This window comes from Dromaius novaehollandiae, chromosome W (genome assembly GCF_036370855.1).
Source record: "Dromaius novaehollandiae isolate bDroNov1 chromosome W, bDroNov1.hap1, whole genome shotgun sequence".
Lineage (NCBI taxonomy): Eukaryota > Metazoa > Chordata > Aves > Casuariiformes > Dromaiidae > Dromaius > Dromaius novaehollandiae.
Window position 1 is genome coordinate 60,070,707 of NC_088130.1, and position 23,963 is coordinate 60,094,669.

Consider the following 23,963-nt stretch of genomic DNA (forward strand, 5'->3'; position numbering starts at 1 on the left):
CAACCCTTGCCATCCCCGCGGGGAGGAAAAGCAGCAGAGCAGTGAGCAGATTGTGGCACGGGGTCCCAGCACACCGTCCCGCGCGCTCCACTGGATGCCCCATCGGATGCAGGATGGACCCGGAGCTCCTGCCTGTCTGTGGCCTTCCAGGATGGCTTCTCCCAGCCTGGGACAGCCCCCAGCTTGCTGTACTCTTGCCTCCCTCCGGCCTCTGGAAGGGTACGGGGCTCCTTCTGGTCACCTTCCCCAGGCCAGCAAGGAGAAACACAGACACTACCTGCCGTCTGGGAAAAGGCAGACCCAGAGCGTATCCCCCAAACCTTGCTCGGAGGTCGCCTTCAGGAACAAGAGCATCTCTCTTGGCAACCAGGTTTCATGTCTGGAGGGCCCCATCGACCACAGTGCGACCCCCTGGTGGTGTGTGGCCTTTCGGCTAAGGCAGGGGCTCTGGAGAGACGAAGCTCACAGAGGCTGCTGCGGTGAAGAAATGATGGCTCCTCGAGGGGTGTGCAACCCCCCCCGCCAGGAGCTCAGCTCCTCTTCGCCAAGGAGTTCCCGTCACCACCAAACCACCAAAGCAGGGCCAGATGATGCCACTTCTTTCAGCACAGAGGTGGCTTGGGGCCAGTTGCTGCAGCTCCCTCGCGGTGGTTTTGGGGGAGCAGCCCCTGCTTTCTTCAGCAGCGCAGGCTGTGACAGGGCACCCCAGGGGTGCATCCAGGTCCCAGCCAGGCTTGGCTTCCACGCGGGGCAGATCTGAGCGCACTCCCCATGCGTGTGGGCCCCTAGCTGTCCTGCCACCCTTCATGGTCAGACAGCCTCCCCCTACTCGCGGCGGGCCCTGCAAAACGGCGGCGGCTGAGCCCTGGTGCGCTCAATACACTGATGGTGCTTCCTGAACTGTCAATCACCCGCCCTCCCCTTTTGATTGGCTGCACTGCTCGTTTCCCTTCTATCGGGCATAAGCCAATCGGTAGGCGACGTTGGAGAGGATCACCGTCGAGGCGGGCCATCCGTTCAATTTTCCCATTGGTCGATTTTTGCCATTGGCTGTCCGTCTCGTGTTGCTGGGTAGAGCAACCACACTGGGGAGGCGCTGTGATTGGCTGATGGGCTTTGCGCTTGCCTCGTGACGATTGGGCGGGGAAAAGAAGAGGGGAAGGGGGAGAGAAGGCAAAGAGCTTTTTTCTGCCTCCCCTCGAGTCCCCCCCATTTTTGCTTCCTGATTGGCTGAGGCCCTCGCCAGGCGGAATTTCCGATTGGCTAGCGCACGCTGTTGCTAGGCAGGCTGGCTGGCGCCGGGCGGAGCTGCCCCTTCCGATGAGTCGGCTCTGAGGTTCAGTCAGCGCGAAGCGCCCGCACCCGTCGCCGCCGCGCGCCTGCCCCGAGACCCGCCGCCGCCGTCGCCGCTGCCCGCCCTGAGGAGCCGCCGCCGCCCGCCTCCCCTCGCCCCCCGCCCCCCCGCGCCATGGCCTCGGGATCCGAGTAAGTGCGGGCCGCCGAGCAGCCCGCCCGCCGCCAGGCCGCGGCCTGGGCCTGGGCCTGTGCTGCGGCGCCGGGCCCGGCCGGGCCGGGCCTCCCTCGCCTCCCCTCACCGCGGGGCCGGGCCGGGCCGAGCGCGGGCCCGCTCCCGATCCCGCTGTGTCATGCAGGCCCCGAGGAGGCGGAGGCGGGGCCGGGGGGGGGGATGGGCCGCTCCCCGCGCGCGCCCGGCCCGGCGCGTGCCCGCAGGGGGCTCCCGCGCGGCGCCGGGGCCCGGCTCGGGGCCGCGCCCCTCCCCCGGGGCCTCCCCGGGAAGTGTCGAGTCACGGCGGCCGGGCTGGGCCCCGGGGCCGGCTGCCGGGCCCGGGCCGTCCCGGCGGGGCTAGGCCTTCGCCAGGGCGGCCCGAGGGAGGGCTTTGTCTCCCGGGCCCCGGCGTGCGGGCAGCGGGGGGGACGGACGGAGAGGCCCCGGCTTCGTCCCCGGCGGCTCGGAGCGGCCCGCGGGCTAGCGAGTGACTTGGCATTAGGGGAGGCAGACATGTTGTGCCGGGCTGGCTTCGGTGGCAGCTGAGGCAATCTGCTATATTTTTCTCTCCGGTGTCTTGCCTCACGCTGCTTTCTGTTCCAAGGCTGGAGATCATCTTTCAGGCTCCTCAAAAATGAGTTGACTAACAGTGGTCTCTCGGCTCCCATCCCACGTGCGCAGGCTGCTTCCTTGGCTCCTGAGCGCAGTAAAAATAGAGCCTAAAAATAATTTTCCAAACCCGAGAACACTCGAAATGACTTGTTGGCCTTGCCAGAGGCACCTGCCTTCAGTCCCTGTAGTGTCCTTTGTTTACCTTCTCTTTTTCTTTTGCAACTCTTGAAATTTAGGCCAGCTCGGTCCTATTGAGTCAGCTCCAGCAAGGTGTGCCAAGAATTTAGTGTCCGTGGTAGAGCTTTTGTTGGAAGCGATGGTCTAAAAGGCATATTTTGAAGCCGAGTGAGTTGAACAGTGTCTTTAAAAATCAGTTTCTACCTTTGCAAAGTTCTCATCACATAGGTGTCAACAAAAGTTACTCTGCAACTGGAGGAAAAAAAAAAAAAAGGTAGGTGCAATTTTGGGGTCAATGCTATTGGCAGCCACCTTGCTGAATTGAGCTTGAGCACAGCATGTAGCATTGCAAGAGCTAGCAGAGAGTGGTTTTTAAAGAGATTTTCACTTTCCCCTGCATACCGGCCTGAAACAGTGTTTGGGAACTTGGCATCTCAAGCTCAGGTATGAACTCACTGTTAGGGTCTCCTATGTTGTTCCTGTAAGTAGACACCTCTTTCATTTGCTTTAGTGGAAAATTGTTTTGTGATTTTCTTTTTTTAATATCTGCCTGCGGAAAGTAGTTCTGTTTGTAACATAGATGTTCAGGTTTAGGACAGTAAGAAACTGTTGACAAGTTTGTCTCGAAGCAAGTTCGTGAGGGTGTTGGCTAAAAAGTCACACTGGCATACAGAAGATATGACTGCGTTCACTTTCGTTATGGAAGCTGGAATTGTTTTGTGTCTGTGACTGTTCTGCTGTATATTTAGCACAGGCTTCTGGGAACAGCGTAGTTCCCTAGTTTATGTGGAGTTCTGGAGATTGGTAGTTCAGAAGAATCTCTAATCACAAAGTACTTTGTCCTCACTCATTCGTACCCCAGTCTCTGGACTTTATCACATGTCAAACTAGGGGTGCTCTGACACAGAGAAAAGAGAAAGTGGCACAAGTTGTAATAAGTCATCCTGTTCCCCCCCTCCCTTGCTCCCCACCATCAAAGGGGCTGTGGGACTGTTTTACTGAAAAAGGAAAGAGAGAGGGCTAAGGATGGGAACTGGTGTTCAGGGCTAGTTCATATTCTCTTCAATTTTACAGACAGCTGGGGTCTTAGGTTTAAGATGGCCATTAATTGTGTTGGGATTTTGTCCTCACTTCTGGCCTCTGTCGAGTGGCAGGCTTGAAGCAGGCTGTGAATTTCCTTTTAATCCCTAAACAACTCTAAAGGTATGTTTTGTGTTCACGTTATCTTTTTTAAATCAGTGAAAGAAATTAGGGAGAGGGAAAGTAAAGTTTGTGAGGGAATTGACAAAATGGTTGAGTAGGGGAGATGATCTAAAAAATTTGGACAAGATTCTCTCTGACAGAAGTAGATGAAAACTCACTGGAGAACTTTAAAAATTACCTCGGTTAGCTGTCTGTTGTGGCCTGTCACTGAAGCTTACCACCGTGCACAGGAAGGTTGGCAGAAGAGAACCACTGTTCGTGCCATAGGCTTTCCTGTTTGATGTTCTCTGTTCAGTCTCTCCTTCCCTGATATGTAGATATTGGAGACTCTGTGAGGGTGACTGAGATGCACAAACATATTTTGCTCTGTCATCTCAGTTATAGCAAGAGGACCCCCCTGGAGAGATGCAATGAGGACAAATGGTGATGGTAATATTTTAGATTGCTACTGGAAGGCTAGCTAGTGCTTGTCTATCAGAGTCCTTATTCTTCTCTCTAGGACGAATAACATCACATTTCTACGTAGCTGTCCTGTAATTTCTTAACACCTTTGTTTCTTTGGCTGCAGAACTGTCAGATCAGGTAACTGAAGTTGACCCCATTCATTTAGATGCCTATATATTGTTCCTTGGAGACCTTTATTCCATTTTTTAGATGCATCCAAGCTTCTTAATTGCTTTAAGTGCAGTAATGTACTGACAACATTGATCTAGCCCTCACTTCTTACTTAGGGAACTCTGCAGATTCACAGTTCTTCAGTATTAAAATTTTTTTTCCCTCATATTCAGTGGAACTAAATGCACCTCTTGCTGTGCTGCTCAATACTGCTGTATTTTGAAAGCTATGTGAACTTTTTTTCCAGTTTTATACAACTTAAGTCTGATCTGTAAGTTTTCACCTGCTGCCCTATTCTTCTTCCGCTTACTTTTATCTTGGGTCCCTGTCCAGTTTTTAGGCTCTGATAATCTCTGCATCCTGAGGGACAGCCAGTCAGTCTCAGTGACAGTTTGTATAGCCAAAGTCTGGCAACGGTTTCTTATCGAGAGGCTTTTGGATCCACAGCCCACGTGCTGGGATGATTTACATTCTAACTTTGAACAGTCTAGGTAGGAGTATTGTTTCTTTCTGGTGTCCCTTAGTTCACATCTAGCTGCAGAGTTAATTTCCAGTGTCCAGGAGCTAATACCATTGCAAGGACTTTACAAGTAGTTTGTTATTTTTATCCACTGTTTCACCCACAACATCCATTAGCCTGGTAATTTATTGGTTCAAAATACCTTATAGCTCTGTTAATTTTTCCTGGGAATTCCTGACCTTCTGAGACTCTATAAATGCTTTGGGTTGAAGATGAGATTGATAAGCTCCTTTCTAGGTGTATCCAGTAGCCTTTCTTGTGTCCTTTCCGGTTTAAAGAATGTGTGTGGGTAATCCCCTGTAAGTTTCACATAGCCATTGAAGTGAATGGATGTTAATTTGTTACCTGTTGCACCCTATTTTAAAGAAGAAGGGAAAAAGGGAAGGGCAGTTCTGGAAAGTTAGGTTTAGTAACTGGTTGTTCTGTTTCCTTAAAATTATGTTGCCTCTCACTTGCAACATATTACCTATGTTACTAGGGCTTGTGTGAGCTTTCCAAAAGGCTTTGAAGCAAGCTGGCTGTCCTTAAATGCCTGTTTGTTATTGTTCCCCTTTTCTTTTAAGTTTCAGGGAAAGGAGCCAGTATCACATTGTCTGTCTTGGCAAGAGCTCAATCTTGACAGTGTCATAGGGACTTCAGGCAACGTCATGTTGTGCATATGTCATCCCTCTGCTTGCTGAAATGATGTAATTTTAAAGATGCAGTGAATGTAAGCACTGCTGCCACAGGCTTCATTCATACTTGGTAGCTGCTTGCTCTGCTACTTCTCCTCAAAGTTTGATCTCTCCCAGTTATTTTGTTCCTAAAAGAGCTACATGAAGCTAAAGTGTACAGACAATATCATTGTCCTCAAAGCTTTGTACTCCTCACTTTTTGCTGATGCTGGCCACTTAGGTCAAAGGAAGACTTTCTTTTTTTCTTTTTCTTTTCTTTTTTTTCTTTCTTTTTTTTTTTTTTGGTCAAAATCAAGCTGAACTGTGCATCATTTTCTGTTATGACCTTAGACATTGGTACATCTGGACTGCTTTGAGAAAGCAGTCCAATACCTAACAAGGGAAGTAACAGTCATCTGTTGCTCTTGCAGCTGGCTAATGTACAACTTGGAAGAGCTCCTCTGGAATCAATGGCTTCAAATTCTTATTTCTCTTATCAAATAAGCTATTTGGTGTATTAGATTTTGAAGGAAATGACAATTAGCTTTCCTTCATTTTCTTGCCCTTTTGTTTTCTCCATTTGGTCAAGGTAAATGAATTAGTTGCTGTGGTATACTGAGCTAGAGCTGCAGTGAATTCTGTGAAGGTTTTATAGAAATATCCAAAAATCCTCTCATTTTTCATGAGCACTTGATTATTTCTACTGGATTGCTAGGTTTAGCTAATAGGCCTCCACAAACTAAACTCTTACAACTCCTCCTGTCTGGGGAGCTGCAGCACTGTGCTTTAATTCCCCTATTTATCTGGGATTTGACACCAAATAGACTTAAACTCTTGTTGCAGTTTCAACAGGGGTGGTTACATGCGATTTCAGATAAGTCTGACTAATTCTTTTAGGCAAAACATCTTACAGTCAGCAACATCTCACGGACCACTTCTTTTCATAGACAGCTTCATGGCTATTTCCATTTGAGGCTGGTAAAGTCTCTAGTATTTACTCTCAGAGAAGATTCTCTTTTCAGCTCCTCAAACTGTTGCCTAGGAAGAGTATTCTCCTTTGTCTCACAAATGGCTGTAGCTTCCAAAAGACCATATAGCAAAGAAATGGAGACCAAAACAGGGGGTGGCTGGAAAGGGAGGAGTGGTATCACTAGGACTCCTGGTGTCGCTCGGACCCCTAAGTTCTGTTTTCTTCTCCAGTTCTAAAGCAGATGACTTATCGACTGCGATTCTGAAGCAGAAGAACAGGCCCAATCGGTTAATTGTTGATGAAGCCATCAATGAAGACAACAGTGTTGTGTCACTGTCCCAGGTGCGTCATCCCTAGAAGCAAAACCTTAAATGTGGCTAACATGCAAGCTGCTGCTGTGCCTTACCTTGGAACATAAGTTTGCTACATGAATCTAAGTATTTATAATAAGAAGCTACAGCAGTTACAAGTGAGAGAGACAGGTCATCTTGTTTTCTAACACTCTTTCATGGTAAAATATGCTTTGATTCTGAACTTTTAGTATTTAGTCAAGCTTGAGACTTTATTCTGGCTATCCAGTGTAGTAGGATCCTCGGTCTTTGTGGATTTACTATATTGCTTTCAAGATGTAATTCTCCAAAGTCAAGTAGCTCTCCTTCAAATACTTGAATTGTTGCTTTGTCAAAAGCTTGGACTAATGTTGTTATTCTTTACAGGCAAAAATGGATGAATTGCAACTGTTCAGAGGAGACACTGTCCTGCTAAAAGGAAAGAAGAGGAGAGAAGCAGTCTGCATTGTCCTGTCAGATGATACCTGCTCAGATGAGAAGATTCGCATGAATAGGGTTGTTCGCAACAACTTGAGAGTGCGCCTGGGGGATGTGATCAGGTGAAGACGAGTTTGTTAACGTGCATATCCCTGGGTTGCCTAAATAATTTGCGCATGGGCTCTGAATTGATTCAGTCAGTAACAGAGGCAGTATCTGCAGGAAATAATCCTGTCTTCCAGAGATGTTTTCATGTGCATGTCTTACCTCAAGGACGTCAATGCAGTTTACTTTTGCATGTGTTGCATGTATATTTATTTAGATTAATGCTAAAAAATGATACTAATCATTCTTGAAGTCTCTTCAGCACTTTCACAAGCCTGGGTCTAAATGTTACTAAATCGAGTAGTTTAATTATCCCACCATTGGTACATTCTTCTTCCCCAAATTTACATTGTCAGATGAACTCGCAAATTTTTCTTATGTGCTAAAACAGAAAATATGTGAAAAGCATTAAACAATATGGTAATTGATCTTATAATGCCTTTAGCTCAAGCACTGAACTGGTCTGTGACAAGCAGAAGTTAAAACTTGCTAGAAATGAGTGACAAAAACGGCTAGCAGTCAAATAGCAAGGCAAAAAAAATCCCCAAAGAATCCGTATGTTCCAATTTTTGTTACAAAAATAATTTAACATTAGTAATGCTTGCAAAAGCATTGTAGGAATTCTGTTGTGCAACACTTGCAGAAAGTAGTGGGGAAGCACTGAAACCCACATCTTGGAAAATGTTCCCATTGATTTATGGGAGACAGGTTATGTTCTGTGATGCAGGGGGGATGGACTCCTGAGCATTTCTTAAACACAGAAATTCTGATTTGCAGAAGGCTCTTCCTCCTGAGCATCTTGCTAATCTGGAATCTCCTACGTGTTTTGGGAAAATTGGCAGCTGGTTTCTGGCACTAGACTTCCTACGGTGAGATCAGGAATAATCTTTAAATGCAAAATGCATTTCATATGAACTTTATAGAGCAGAGGAATGAGGCTGTTCCACCATTCTCTCTACCACTGGAAGATGCCAGTTTAAAACACTAGTGTAGCTGGAACAGAACAGTGCTTTGAGCCAGGCTGGCTATATTTGTGGTTTAAAATAAAGGTGAATGCTTACTTTAAACTGATGCGAACTGGTTACCGTTGGAGTCATTTCTAGTGCGACAATTCAGCTCCTGTGCCCCTTCTCTGCTGGGACTGTGTCTATGGTGATTCTGAGCCTTCCAGATGTGTTACCAATTTTCTTAACCCTTTTTACAAGGGTCAGATATCTTTCATACCTCCTTGCCCTCAAGGTTTAACTTGTTGATACTTAATTACTTACTGTATTTATTTCCATGGCTTGGCCTCTGCCAAAACACAGGTTTCTGCTTTGATCACTTTCTGCTTGTGATCTCTCAGCTGTTTTCCTTCTGGCATGGTCTGTCTTTTCCTATATTCTTCCGCTGTATCTTCTCTGGAGAGCATGTGGTAAAAGGCTCTATTAAGAGTGTCTAACAAAGTAATGTATGAAAAGCAGCAAGTTTGGTTGTAGTTCTGTGTAGGCTTTTTTAGCTGGCGAAGCTGGTTTGACCTTTCTGCCTCCTTGCAGCAGTTTGCTGCTCTGAGCTATTGCTACAGTAATCTGTTGGCCTATACAGTAATACAATAACTGAAGTGCTTTTTAGTAGAAAAGGGGGAAGGGAAGCCTCTGCAAAGTGAGACTGACGGATATCTGACTGCAAGCTGCTTACCAATGATTGGTACTGAAAGCCTTTGCTCATAAGCAGAGTTATGAGCAACAGGGAGTCTATTTGAGAAGAGGGAGATGAAGAAAGAAAGAATTTCTCCCAGCTCCCTTTCCCTTACAGTTGGTCCAACAATAGCTCCCTGTAGAAATAAAAGGTAGCTGGTGACTCTCCCAACTGTTTAGGATGCATTAAGCTGTTTAGGATGCATTAGTAAACTTGCAAACTTTGTCTTGGTGGGGAGAGGGAGGCTGCAGAAGAGCAGGATGTAGGAAGAAGAGTATGAATCTGTCTAGCAGTCTTGGGGAGTGCTGAGAGAAATGAAGAAAGTGTGCAGTGTGAAGACTAGTTCTCCTACAGTGATGCTTATTACCTTGTCAATGCTGAGATATTCTTGAGCAGGCAGGAAGACTTACCAAGGCTCCGGAGAGTCTTTATTGGTATTTGTACTGGTTTGGGAAGAGATACCACGTGCCTCTCCTAGCTGAGGTGCAAGACTAGAATGATGTAGCTAACCGGAATTTTCTTCTGTTGCAGCATCCAGCCTTGCCCAGATGTGAAGTATGGGAAACGTATCCATGTGCTGCCAATTGATGACACGGTAGAAGGGATTACAGGAAATCTGTTTGAGGTCTACCTCAAACCATACTTCTTGGAAGCATACAGACCCATCAGGAAAGGTAATACCACCTGTTACTGAAGTCCTGATTACAATGGTTGTGATCTAGTCCTAAGACTGATTAAAGAGAAGCTCAAGACACATGCACAGATCTCTGTATAGCATTACGTTCGTATCTGTAGAACAAGATTTTGTTGATGCTGATTTAATTTCTCCTGACCTTCAGAAAAAAAGAATGATATCTACTGCTGGCCTAGTAGCCTGATGGCTCTCCTGGATTTTTTTGCTCCTTTGGCTATTTTGTGCTACATAGGATGGGAGAGTGTCCTAAAAGGCTCATGCATAATGCAGGACAAAATCTTGTTAAACTAAGTTGATATCAATTCATGGGATTGGGTGTTTGCCTGAATATTAGTCAGTTGGTCAGATGTACCAGCTGGCACTCTGACTAAATTCACTTCTTCAACGTAATTTAATTAGTAACTGGGAGAGGTGCACTTTTCAGAGTTGTGCTTGTAGCACTTCTACTGGAACAAATAGGTCCTAACAAAGTATAAGTATAAATTGAAGTTATCAAGCTCTTTTAGCCCAATATAGCCAGAAGTCACAGAGTGCAGTAGACAGAAGGTTAGGACATCCAAGGCTGCACTTCCCTTTGCATGGCTTCATGCAGGCTGGGACAGCCACCTGGAAGTAATTTCTTTGGTACGCTAATCACAAAAACAATAGATGGATAGTGGTTAGAGTGACGTTCTCTCAAGGGAGATAGCCAGCAGTTACTGCCTGTTAACATACGGCACTGGGAATCCACATGAGATTGTTTGGGATTTTATTGAGGTAATCTTGTGTTTTTGGGGTTCTTCTGCAAACTTTTCAAGCAGCCTTTTTTTGGTAATGGCAGCTCACCATTTCAGTCTGGCTTTGATTTCTATAGTCTCACTTGTGCCTTTCATTTGTGATTGCATGTTCTACTGTCCCTCTGCTGCACACTGGAAGCAGGCAGCTCTCTCTTAAATCAGTAGCCAGTTATTAAAGGAGGCAGGGGAAATAGAGCAGTTAGCACCTTAGTTTTGGGCCATATACTTAGCCTCTTTCATTGGGGCTGCTTGCATGTCAGTCTGTAACCAGGCAGATGAATCAAACTCAAATTGCCAAACAACTTGAATTTTTTTTTTTCTTCAGCTGTATCCGAATTATTTTTAGGAAGTTTTTCTTTCCTTAAAAAAAAAAAAGCAAGTTGCGAAACGGTTAAATTGAAAATGAATGGAAAATAGACTTGATTCCTTGCCTTTGATGGTGTTTGGTATCAAGGCAGAGAATTCTTTTCTCCTGTTTGCTGTTTGTTTTGTTCTGGATGAAATTTGAGAACTTCAACCATTACAGAGCCAAATGATGCTCCGGTAGTCATGGTGCACGCAGCTCTTGAATTTAAAGCACAGACTAGTGGTAAAACATCAGCAGCATATGCTTGCGTAACATACTTCTGCCTCCTCCGAGATTGCTGGTAGTACAAGGGTTGACATTTTGCAAATTTCAGTTGCAGCAGGCTACTGAATGTGGGATTTTGCAGGTGACATCTTCTTGGTGCGTGGAGGGATGCGTGCAGTGGAGTTCAAAGTGGTGGAGACAGATCCAAGTCCTTACTGCATAGTGGCTCCGGACACAGTGATCCATTGTGAAGGAGAGCCCATCAAACGAGAGGTAAGCAGAATCCTGCCATGCAGCTCTCCACGGAATCCACTTCCTCCAAAAAAAACCCCTGTTTCTGTGATGGCTCTGGAGAGCACTGTTTGCAGTTCCTGGTTTGGCATTTTGTTTATTGAATGCAATGGTTAGAAACCTTCAGTTTCAGGATACAAGCTGCTGAAATTAGGCAGAGAAGTGTGTTTCCTGTGTCCTTCCTCAGATGCTGAAATATTCATGGTTACGTTTTCTGAGGTGATGCCATGGTTTGGTCGCAGCAGGTTTTGCATCTGCTTTGAGATAGCTGATGATGGACTTGGATGCATCTTTTAAATCAGAAGTTCCCTTGAGCCATAGTAGGAAGGGCTTATGGTTGCTAAATTTCATTCCTTCAGAACAAAAAGCTTTTTCAATGAGAAACTTGAGATCTTTAAAAGGTTGAATTTTTTTCAGTCTCTTAAAGTATCTAGCTTTGAGCATCCCAAGCTTAAGGCTGCCTGAGTGGCTTGCCTGTCAGATCTTGGCCACTTTACCCTTACAGAGTAGGAAACTTCAGAGATATAAGCTAAGTTGGTTGTATACTTCATAAAACAAGTGCCTTTTTACTGTCTGTATCGGAGTGAGTGGTAGTTTGTGGCTAGCAGCCTTCTGGAAAGTTCACATCTATTTGACGTTTGTGAGACTGCATCTGGGCTCCGCGTGCTCCACAGGACAACGCAGACACAGATGGGGGCGAGTTCAGCTGAGGTCACTAAGATGATGAGGGGCTGGAAGTTGGGATGGACAAGGAGAGGCTGAGAGCAGTGGAGTTGTGCAGCCTGGAGAAGAGAAGGTGAAGGGGGCAATTGCCTGATAGGAAGGTGTAGAGAAGCTGGGACCAGGATCTTCTTGGAGGTGCTCAGGGACAGAATGAGAGCAATGGCACAAATGGGACCAAAGGAAATTCCCATTAAATATAAGGGAAAAATATTTCTGTATAAGGGTACTCAAATCCTGAAGCAGGGTCTGGAGAGAGTGGGAATGTCCGCTTTTGGAAACCTTCAGCCTTGATGGGGCCAGGCAGTTCAGGTCTGTAGGGTTTGGACTGAGGCCCCCTGAGGTCCCTCCAGCTTAGGTGATTTTATGATTTTACTGTGGCCTAATGTTGTGGATAACAAAGGCCAGTAGAGATTTGCACAGCCGTTAGATGAATGGATGTTGTAGAGCTATTTTGGAAGCATTAGTTACAGTTGGTCTTATCTGCACGACTGGATCTTAATCTTAGCTACTGTATTCAAGTCAATTCCTGAAGAAAACACCATGTATGAGAACCATATGGTAGCTAGAATAATTTGAGTAGTTAGACTGAAATACACTTGTTCCTTAAACCATAACTGATATTTTGTACTGGGTTTCATTGTCCATTTTTATCTTTGTCAGCAATGTTAAAGGGTCACACACCTTGTCTTGGACTAATATCTCTAGGGAACGAACCTGTCAGCATAGACTATCATTCAGGAGGGCAGGCTTCATTCATTCCCGTAAAAGCCTTGGGGGCTAGGTGCATTCAGGTAGTCCCCACTGTATGTCTGGGAAGACAGAACTAGGAGTTGCCGATTACCGCAGGAAGACTTGAAAATGGAAATCCCAGAGTAACAAAGAAATAGCAACAAGCAAAACTTGTGGCTCGTCCCCTTTATAAGCCAGCACTTTGGGGTTCTGCGCTACTCTCTAGAGATTCCTGGGTTCTGTATACTGGGAGGGATTGAACTGTTGTTGTTTGCCTCAAATGTTTAATATATTTCCTTCCTGGTAGGATGAGGAAGAGTCACTGAATGAAGTGGGCTATGATGACATTGGTGGTTGTCGGAAGCAGCTGGCTCAAATCAAAGAGATGGTGGAACTTCCACTCCGACACCCTGCGCTCTTCAAGGCAATAGGGGTGAAGGTAAGGTATCCTGTGCGCACTGCGTGAATGAGTCATCTTGCCTTTGCTGACGACTTTTGATGTAGGAGGATTAAGAGGTATTGGGGGATAGGAATAAACAACCTGTGATTTCCCCCCCCCCCCTTCTTTTCCTCTTGCTGATATATTGAGACGGTATTGCCTTAGATGTTTTAGACACAGAATAAAATACTAGAAATTTGTGAAGCAGAGTGATGCTTTGAATCAGCACTGTCAGTTATTGGCAAGGTTCTTGTTTCTGTGTCATGCAAACTAGTATGGATGTTGATAGTAATGCTAGGGTGGCAGCTGTTGCATGAGCTTGCATCACAATTTTGGGTTGGCTTTATCAAACACTCCACAGTTTCACTGTGAAGCTACTTAGGCTTTCAGATATTAACTCACCACTTAAATCCCTCGGCTTTGTCCTCAGCCTCCTCGTGGAATTCTGCTATATGGTCCTCCTGGCACTGGTAAAACACTGATTGCCCGAGCGGTGGCCAATGAAACTGGGGCTTTCTTCTTCCTGATCAACGGTAAGTTTTGTGGCTGCGTTGGCCCCGAGTCTGCTTTGGGCTTATTCATCTAGCTCATGATAACAAATAGTATTGATAAGGCTTTTAGAGACATGTTGTCTCTGTGAGATCCTTCCTTACCCCTTTGACGTGTGGTTCTGGAGACACTTAGGCGCCACTCTTGTGGAAGTGTCTGTAGCAGCACTTTCCTTTAAGCTTGATTGTTTCATAGCAAAACAGTTGGAAGACAACTTTTTAATGCACTGACCTGGAGCCTGTCCACCTGGGTGCTTGTTTATGTTGGTGGGGGCAGAGTTAGGACTGAAGTGCTGACATTATTCTATGTATATGGGTGCAGAACACTTTTCTATCACTGCCAGCATGTTTCATTCAGAAAAGAAGATGGTTTGTACTGGATTTTATTTCCCTCAAATAAAGCAGAAGAGCTGTCCTGCTTCCCATAATGTTAATTGGGAGAAACTTCCCTCCAAGCTGTAATGGGTGCCTTGGAGCTAGCTGCCATTGACAGAACCTGGTACTTGATCACTCTCATCCTTGTAGCAGATAAGACAGGCACTGGTTTATGGCCAGTAAGGGCCAGATTCTAAATTTTCCTCACTGCTTTTCTGTCCCATTTTATAGTCAGTGTTGGAATGACTAAATGTGTGTATGTCATGACTGCAGCTTTCTTTCTAAGTTCAGTTACATAGACCTCTAATTTCAATTACATAGACGTGTTAGGTGAAAGCAAAGGAGTGTATAGCACAGTGTAGGGGTGATCTCAAGATGCAGGATGTAAGTGGGCAGTTTTTAAACATATGTAGCCCTTGTAATATGCTTCTTAAGTGTGCAGAGGGGACCACTGTATGCTAATGAGCCAGCCTTTTCTTTAGAGGCTTATGCTTCTGTTGTATAATAATGGTGTCAGAACTAGTGATATGTTCTTTATCTGCTAGTCCCAAACCTGGAACCTCAGGCAGTGTTGTAGGATAGGACTGGTGTGAACTGGTGAGTCACTTTTAATGTAACACTCAGGATCTGTCTGCACCAGTGGCTGCAGTTAGCTGACTTCAGTCAGCTGCCAGCTGTGCTCTGCTGAGGCTCAGATTACTTCTTCTTGGATCTTTTAGAAGAACACTTTTTCCTCATTACCACTCCCATCATCATGATGGAAAAACCTAAACAGAATAAGTCTGCATTTCTTTTCAGCACTTGTAGGAGATCTCAGGGGACTGCTGCCCTTCTTTCTGGGTTTGATGTGTTCATGGAGGATCCCTTTTATTATTCTTTTTGAGAAGATTTTTTTTTTTTTGAAAATAGTCTCATTTATAGGCTCTTACAGAGGGGAATATATACCTGTGTAGTGCAAGCTAAAAACAGCTTCAGTGTCTTGCAGCTTTTTCCTTCCCTACTCCAATAATTCATCACCATGTAGTTTGGTTGCTTCTCTTGAAAGCTAGGACTGGCATTAAGTGTGTTGTGACATATTGCGGAGAAGCTCACCAAGTGTGAAATAGGGTAAGGAAACAGGCAGCTAAAGGTAGCTCACTGACTAGCACTGCATTCTGATAGAATAAACTGATAACACCAGAATAATGGTAGAGAGTAGTGCTGCATGCTGTCCTTACCCGTACAGGTGCCACTTTAGTGAGAGTTTGGTTGTTAGTGTTTGCTTTGGCTAAAGATATAGACACTCCCATGTGATCTTTGTACTAAAAATATTCAGCTGAATGTTGAATTCATGCTGTATTTTGCAGGTCCTGAGATCATGAGCAAGCTGGCTGGTGAGTCTGAGAGCAACTTGAGGAAAGCCTTTGAAGAAGCAGAAAAGAACGCTCCTGCCATCATCTTCATTGATGAACTGGATGCCATCGCTCCAAAGAGAGAGAAGGTAAAGAAAGCGCAGTGTCCTTTGATCCTTTTTGGTAGTGGCTGACATAAACCTCAGCACTGGAGCATAAGGATAAAGCAGCGTTTAACTTAAGTTTAGTCAGACTTCAGAAGATTTAGCACCTGGAGCGAGATAGTTCAGGAGATTTCATAGTAGCTTGTGGTTGTAATACCCATCTGTTGTGGTGCAGTACTAGCTGTTGTGCCATGTTGTAGAGCTGTTAGTCTTACTGTTGCTTTCTCTCTCCATAGACACATGGAGAGGTGGAACGTCGCATAGTGTCTCAGCTGTTGACTCTTATGGATGGACTGAAACAGAGAGCACATGTGATTGTTATGGCAGCTACCAACAGACCTAACAGCATTGATCCAGCACTCAGGCGATTTGGTAACCAAGATTGCCATCTTTTCTGTGTATCTGATACTTTCCTACAGGTTATGCTTGGGGTCCTTGAAAATATTGAGCAGAAATTAACATAAATGGCTTCTGTATGTTTCATAAACTATTGACTTCTCTCCACCTGCTTGTTTGGAGTTTATTTCTAGACTTCCAGCCTTTGGTATCATTTTCTGTGCTTTATTAGGTTAGTACTTGTAGAAATAGCAAAATACTTTGACATCAAATGGTGTGCTAGCCTCTGTTAGGTGAGGCTGTTTCAAGACGCACTGAAGGAGTAAGTGGCTACTTAAAGGGTGTTCATGCTTCAAGTTGCAATAGGATCTGAAGTGTCTAACTTCTCATACTTTTATTGCTGAGAAATATGATAATTTGAGATCCAGGTTTGCAAAACTTCACAGTGAGAGTGGATGTCTGAGCAGTATGTAAAGACTAAAATAGCCATAGCCATGTGTCCAAATGGTCAAATGCTTAGTTATACATTTAAGAGGTTACTCTCTTCTGCAAGCTTGGCTGATTTGCTAGAGGCAAATGGTAGGTGTATGTATCCTAGGTAATATTGTAGTAACACACAGATTTCCATCCCTCCCCCCAGTTATTGGGGTTGTTTGTGCTTTTCACCACTTCGGTACTTCTGTGATGAGTACTGTATAAAGTTCTGAAAAATCTGTCTCTCGATATTTGCAGCCACTTCTTGTGCTGAGGATAAAAAGGTAGAAATGAACAAAAATGTCTCGTGGTATGTTGGTTATGGGAAGCTAATTTTCTGATAAGTGAGACTTGGAAAAAAAAATACTGAACCAGTAACTCTGTGTTCTGTAATCTTGAACTCTAGTTAAAACAGTACTCTCAGTTTCCCTAAATAGCTAAATCCTTTCTTCCTTCTCTGATCTGACTTTGCTATTTTGATGGTATATGCTGCAGAGAAACTCAAAGCTCTGTCATTTTCTGGAATTGTACATGTCTGTGGCTTGTCGTCATCTTGTTCAGTCAGATGAAGGTAGCAACTGCAACCCCTTTAGTTCAGAGTCAGCAGCTTAACGTGTGTTTTGTACTCCCCAGGTCGTTTTGACAGAGAGGTAGATATTGGTATCCCAGATGCCACTGGGCGCCTGGAGATCCTGCAGATCCACACAAAAAATATGAAACTGGCTGATGATGTGGATCTGGAACAGGTGAGTAACGTGCTATTGGGAAAGCTTGTCTCTGCAGACAGAAGCTCCTAATGCTGTGTTTTGTAGTAGAAGAGTTGTTATGCTTTGATCATGTAAATGTCGCAGTTCATTTAGGAGGGCTGAGACTGGGTGAATATGTGATCTCTGGGCTTCCTTTAACCAGTTTACAAGTGACCAAAAGTCCTCACGCACTAGTTACAATGGCATGACTGAATGAAACAAACATCTGTCCAGTCTGGAAGTGCCTTGACACTGTCTTCCCAGGTTTGTTTGCTTGCATTCTTTTAAAATAAATAAATAAATAAAAGCAAGCCTGAAAGAAGTACAGAGTTAGGTGTGCATTATGGTGAGGCTGGAGCACATGTAAACTGGATGGTTCCCATCATCTCTGTCCTGAATGAAGTTCTCCAGTCCTCCGGGTTGTCTTTCTGTACCCTGTCTGAATTCCACTTGCAGCTTTGATCTCAGGTACAACAGCAGTGTCTCTGCCTGGTAAATGGGTGGTAGCACTTGTCTTTAATCCACAGCAGAGCGCTAATGTTCCTGTCCTCCAGAGTTTATTGTACCTCTGAGTGAGTGACCAGAGCATATATTGCCCTTGCAGAGTGCTTGCTCGTATCCCTGTGAGTCATAGCTGATGCTCTGCTTTCAGGTGGCAAATGAGACCCATGGCCATGTTGGTGCTGACTTGGCTGCTCTTTGCTCAGAAGCTGCTCTTCAAGCTATCAGAAAGAAGATGGATCTCATAGACCTAGAAGATGAAACTATTGACGCTGAAGTGATGAACTCTCTGGCTGTGACCATGGATGACTTCAGGGTAATGAAGGAGTGCTCTTCTTTTTTTTAGGCGCAGTGCCTAATTGCGTATCTGGAACATGTGAATATAGCATGCTAGAATTCATATAATGCCTTTTCTTTTAATGGTAGTGGGCTCTAAGCCAGAGCAATCCTTCTGCTCTTCGGGAGACTGTGGTGGAGGTGCCCCAAGTTACCTGGGAAGATATTGGTGGCCTAGAAGATGTAAAGAGAGAACTCCAGGAGCTTGTACAGGTAAGAGCTTCTGACAGATCTTTGCCCAGTGAGCTATAATAATAAAAACCAGAACCTTTTCAAATTCCTGTTTGGGTTGGGAATAGGGCGAATGCAGAGCTTTGATGGTATTTGCTTGCAGTGGACTGAAAATACCATGCTGTTTCCTCTCAGTGAACGTAGGGAGGGGAGGGTGTTGGAAAGCAACATCCGACTTCTGTCAGTTGAATCTACATTGACCTCTTTCATGGACTTTCTGCTACATGCAGAAATGGCCACAGCAGTACTTCTGCTTCTTTTCCATGGAGGCCATCAGTGGGAACACTGCTGAGAATTCTGTTAAGTGGTCATTTCTATGCTAGAAAGTGAATGCAGGTACTCATACAGCGAGCCTCTGAAGGGCTTTCCATCAGTGTTATGTAGGAACAGGTGAGAAGTATTCGTGAAGCCTTCCATGAAGAGAGAGGCTGGGACATACTGTCAGGAATGGTTTGTGTAAAGTTTCTAGTGCCAGCATTGAGGTGGTTTGGTTTTGATATGCCCTTACTTTCAGTTGATGCTGTAGGAACACCCTATCTATGAATAAAAGAATCTCTTTTCCTTTCTTATTCAGTCTAATTTTCTGGCATTAAAATTATCACCTAGTTCTGACCTTGTTGCTGGGGATACGTGCCCACCTCAAAGACACCTTGGCTGTCTCTGGAGGGCAGAGCTGAATAGATCAGATAATTAGTTGTTCCCTTTTGCTTCTGCAGGGTGGAGTGAAGGCACACAGCAGGGGTTAAGTGTGCTGGAAAACTACCTAAAATGATACTTGCTTTTAGGGGTGGTAAATAGGACATTTAAGGCAGTTCTACAATATACCTGTGGTGCTTTTCAAACCAGCTCTCATTTGATGAAAACTCCATTAGCACCTAGAAGCAGAATCTTGTGTTTAACCCATCGGAAATGTCAGGCATTTGTTCTGGTAGGACCAAGGTACAGGTCTGTTTTTTGGCTCATTACAAGATGTTTCTTTCAGTATCCTGTGGAGCACCCAGACAAGTTCCTCAAATTTGGCATGACTCCATCCAAAGGGGTTCTGTTCTATGGGCCACCCGGTTGTGGTAAGACACTGCTGGCCAAAGCCATTGCCAATGAATGCCAGGCAAACTTCATTTCCATCAAGGGGCCGGAGCTGCTCACCATGTGGTTTGGCGAGTCTGAAGCCAATGTGCGCGAGATCTTTGACAAGGTAAGCATTCCTTCTGCCCCCTGTACTGTGTTTGTGCTCAGATGCCCCAGAATGTCATTTTCTACTGAGCCTAACTTAACTGTCCTGCTTCTTCTTTGTTGTGTCTGGTATTTCCCCACTTATTCTGTGAGCACCTGCTGCTCTCCTGACTTTAAGAAATCAATCCTTTTGGCAACATAACTGTTTAAATGGTTTCTTCCTGCTATCCTTTGCGTCGTTGTTGTTGGTTGATAAATGTTTAAGTGCCTTAGCAGTGGGGCTAGGTTAGGATGGTGTAGATATCCTCCAAATCCCTGAAAACTTATTTCGAAACCTCATGAGCCATCACCTTTTGCAGACGTTCAAAATGCCCTACAAGTTCTTATACCGCATTAAAAGCGGCTTAGGAAGGAGTTCACTCCTACTGCCCAGTTTCCTCTAGGTTCCCTCCTGTTCCAGCACGTATCTGCATGGATCAGCTTGTGAATCCTCATTCTAAGGATGGAGAATCCTCTACCTCTTCTGGCCTGTGTACCGGTGTTTGAGATTTCTCATTGTGAAGAATTTTTTTTTCTGTATTTCTAATTGGAATTTCCCTTGCAGCAATTTGTGCCTGTTGCGTCTTGTCCTTTCACTGCACACCTCAAAGAGGAATCTGGTTGCTTCTTCCCCATAACCACCCATTAGGCACCTAAGGGCAACGACTGGATCCTGCCTTCCATTTGATGCGTCTGACTTGATTACTGATACTTAAGTGCCTAAATAACCAACTGACATCCCTAGATCTTGCAGGGACAGCTCTGGTCCAGGCAAAATGGCTTCAGCTCTCCCTCTAGGCATTGGAGTTACCACCTTTCTACTTGGTTCACAATGCTCCCAGCTTTGGGGAAACACAGGGGTTTGTGTGGCAGGAGATTATTTCAGAGCAGCTCCTCCAAGCTGTCCCTGAGGCAGCAGTGCTCTAGTGCTCCTTTGAGCTGCTTTAATTTTAGAGTAGGCTTAGTGTGAAATCAGTGTATTTCTTGTCTAGTGGTACTTAACAAGCAGGATCTGTACCTGTTTGCTTTTTGTAGGCCCGCCAAGCAGCCCCTTGTGTGCTCTTCTTTGATGAGCTGGACTCCATTGCAAAGGCTCGAGGTGGGAATATCGGAGATGGTGGTGGTGCTGCAGACCGTGTTATTAACCAGATTCTGACAGAGATGGATGGTATGTCCACCAAGAAGAACGTCTTCATCATTGGTGCCACCAACAGGCCAGACATCATCGACCCAGCCATCTTGCGCCCTGGCCGTCTGGATCAACTCATCTACATCCCCCTGCCTGACGAGAAGTCCCGGGTGGCTATTCTTAAAGCCAACCTGAGGAAATCACCAGTTGCCAAGGTAGGATCTGTGCCCTGACTGGTTGACTTGAGTTTTGGTGCATGCTTCAAATGTTCTTCACAAGCTTGGGACAGAGCAGAGGGCTGGTGACTAATCCATGCAGTACAAAGCTGGGAAACCTTCAGCGCCTGAATGACAGAAATGAGGGGATGGGAGGGAGGCTTGAGCTTTGAATCTAGGTATCAGTGAAACCAGGTGTCAGTGACACATAGTTACTGGGTGTGTGTAGACACATGAAGTAGCACAGCAGGTCTTAATCACATAGTAGAGTTCAGCTCATGGTGCAGGAACAGGAAAGCTGGGAACCAGCATTTTACAGAAGATAGAAAAGATTCTTGTACTTTAGAAGAAAAGTAGATGTTGAAAATAGGGAAGGAAAATGGAAGTTGAAGAGGAATCGTCACAGTAAATTGGTACTGAACTTTTATCACAGGCAAGAGCCATGCCCCTTTCCCAGGGAGCAGGCAAAAATGCAACTGGCAGTGCTATTAATCAGAGAAGAGCAACTGTCAAGCAAGAGCTCAGGCTGTTGTATGTCAAACTTACCTTTTCAGGCACTGTCAGGAAGGAAAGCTTGAAAGGAGGTTATGGCACTACTCCGTCAGTTGAAGGGAAGGAGGAGGGTTGGTGATCCTGTCTCTCCGTGCCCCTTCTACGTGCCTGTGCTCTGTGCTTCCTTCTGAAGTGTTGTTGCTGCTTTCTGTGGCAGAAGGGTCTCTTGCTGGTGACATGAAATGCACCTGCAGGTAGTGCTCTCTGCTTGTTACCTCCTGAGCTAGTGACTCCAAGGCATTACTGTGTGTTGTAGCCTGACACTATTTCTTTTGACCCCTCATGCTGACATCTGAGTGAATGGTACCCTTAACCCAGAAGTCAGCTTGCTTCTCCTTGAAGATGAACAGTGCAGAGGCATTTGTGGTCACTTTGCAGAGTCTTCATGAACATGTGAGGAGTGTGGCCTGCTGTTGTGTGTAGTTAACCTTTCCCAGAAACAAGAGCCTTCATAACTAATCTTCTAACGCTGGTCAGAGTTAAGGTGGTACCTTGGTACCATAGGGATTTAAAGGCACCTCTTTGTCACCTGGGAGCGTGGGGTATAAAGGACAAGCCTTCTGTGTTTTTTTCCTAGGATGTCGACCTGGATTTCCTAGCTAAGATGACCAATGGCTTTTCGGGAGCTGATCTGACAGAGATTTGCCAGCGTGCCTGCAAACTGGCCATCCGTGAGTCCATTGAGAGTGAGATCAGGCGAGAACGTGAGAGGCAAACCAACCCTTCTGCCATGGTGAGTGAGGCACCTCTGAGCTTTCCCTGCTCGTGAGAGATAGGCAGCCCACCCCTGCCTGTGGGTGAAGCATGATGAGTTCCTGCCTGTAATCCTCACATGGGGACGAGTAGGCTCTCGGCACAGAGCACTGAGCTGGAGCACTTTGTTCTCTTCTTGTGGGAAGGTGAGGCCCTGCTAGTGTGCCTCATCATTGGCATTACTCAGAAGGCCCCTGCTGTGGCTGTGACTCACTGTCTACTGCAGTGTCCCTCTCTAGCCCCTGCCTTGGCTGGTGTCGGAGCATCCTGGCCCAGAGGGAGGCTGTGGGCAGGTGCCTGGCTGCAGAGCTCAGGGAACGCATCTCATCTGGGCCCTCTGTCCCACGCAGGAAGTGGAGGAGGACGACCCGGTTCCTGAGATTCGCAGGGATCACTTTGAGGAGGCCATGCGCTTTGCTCGCCGCTCTGTCAGTGACAACGACATCAGGAAATATGAGATGTTTGCACAGACTCTACAGCAGAGCCGTGGCTTTGGCAGCTTCAGGTGACCAGGAGGGAGGGGGAGAGGGCAGTATGACTCAGCTAGCCTCAAGAGCAGAGTGTCGAGGGTGGCTTAGCTGTATGCTGGGTAGTGATCCCCTCTTCCACCACTTTTTCCCCTTCTCCTCAGTGCATACAGCAGCTAACTGAGTGCAGGGCCGGTATAGGCTGTGCTACAGGCCAGTTGCAGCTGCTCTGTTAGTGCTCTTGAAGGGCATCTATATTGAAGAGCCTTTTTCCTTTACTGCAAGCAACATCTGGCCATGATACAAGCCTTTTGCATGATCTGCCGTAAGGCTTCTTCCCATTTCACCCCTCTGCCCTACTTGGCACCTGGGTGTTGGTGTGGAGGGAGGGGACTGTGCTGAGCTGTGAGGAGGCTTTTGAACAGCATCTCTTCTCTCCCCTTCTGCACCGTTGCATGCAGGTTCCCATCAGGTAACCAGGGAGGCGCTGGTCCGAGCCAAGGCACAGGAGGTGGCAGCGGGGGCAACGTGTACAGTGAAGACAATGATGATGATCTCTACGGTTAACTCGCTGTCCTCGGTGGACCAAACTCCAAATCAGGCCACGTTGTACAGGGAAAATCCAATGTTCAATGGACTCTCGGCTTCTTCATTCCTCAGTCAGAACCAGTGTAGCTGCGCGTCAGACTTTGTACAGGGAATGTTTTCTGCAAACACAGATCCACACCGATGTTCAGTTGGGAGGCAGACAGTGAATTAACAAGGAGGGGAACCGACTTAATTTCTGAGAAATTTCTGTTCTAGTTTATGTGGCAGAATCAGCAGCTTTAGCAAAGGGTACAACGCTAGCCTGTATAAAAAAACCCCACAAAAATAATAAAAAAAATAATAAAAATCCCACAAAACTCTAGTCAGGCCCTGGCAATTCCTTTGTGAAAGCTCTCTAGTTAATGAGGTTGCTCTTCATTCTTAAGTCTTTATGTTTGTGTTAACAGAAGAAAGGCACTGGCTTGGCAGCCTCTTTCCTCTGCTAGTACTTGGCCGCAAGCACCAAATAAGAGAGCACCATTGCTTGTGGCAGGTATGTGGCGTTCCTTCCCGAACGCTAGCTGTGAGCTGTCGCATCTCCTGCTGCTTTGGCTCCTGCGCAGCAGCCTAGCCCAAATCCCTGTGTGTGCTTTCAGCTCTGGTGCTCTCCCTGCCGGGCTGTTGGACTCTTGCAGGCAGGAATCCTACTCCAGCAATTGCCTTTTCATCCATCCTGCCCAAAGGCAAGTGCGAGAGGGTTTTTGACCTGTGGCTGGAGGCTGCAGTGCAGCATGACCTGAGCGTGGTTAGGGAAAAGAGGAGCCTCGTGGTCCAATGCTATAGACAGCAGTTTCATCTTCCTCTGCCTCTGCTGAAAGATTTCCTTCCCATTCAGCTGAAACAATTCACGTCTGCCCTTGGGTTTCTGATGAAGGGCTTGTCTATTTTCTGTCAACCTCCTTACCTTCCCTTTGTTGCTCCCCATATGCAGCAGCCAGGTTTTGATCATGGTTCTTGTACTTGTCCTTCCTTTCCT

General features: G+C 46.0%; 1 protein-coding gene across 1 annotated transcript; it reads left to right on the forward strand.

Annotated features, from left to right (window-relative positions):
- The first annotated feature begins 1,283 nt into the window (after positions 1-1,283).
- On the forward strand, positions 1,284-23,309 carry LOC112988023 (transitional endoplasmic reticulum ATPase). Its single transcript, XM_064500650.1, has 17 exons — positions 1,284-1,485; positions 6,488-6,599; positions 6,974-7,146; positions 9,338-9,480; positions 10,990-11,120; positions 12,898-13,029; positions 13,460-13,562; positions 15,299-15,432; positions 15,684-15,819; positions 16,891-17,003; positions 17,656-17,820; positions 17,931-18,053; positions 19,054-19,266; positions 20,319-20,627; positions 21,757-21,912; positions 22,283-22,437; positions 22,861-23,309. Exons 1-17 carry the CDS (start codon positions 1,469-1,471, stop codon positions 22,964-22,966), a joined length of 2,421 nt encoding a protein of 806 aa, XP_064356720.1. The 5' UTR covers positions 1,284-1,468; the 3' UTR covers positions 22,967-23,309.
- The last annotated feature ends 654 nt before the right edge of the window (positions 23,310-23,963 follow it).

Bases quoted from the DNA above. Each gene is read 5' to 3' on its own strand.
- LOC112988023 (XM_064500650.1), top strand. The intron at 17,004-17,655 runs GTGAGTAACGTG...CTCTGCTTTCAG, and splicing joins ATGATGTGGATCTGGAACAG to GTGGCAAATGAGACCCATGG. The intron at 17,821-17,930 runs GTAATGAAGGAG...TTTTAATGGTAG, and splicing joins TGACCATGGATGACTTCAGG to TGGGCTCTAAGCCAGAGCAA.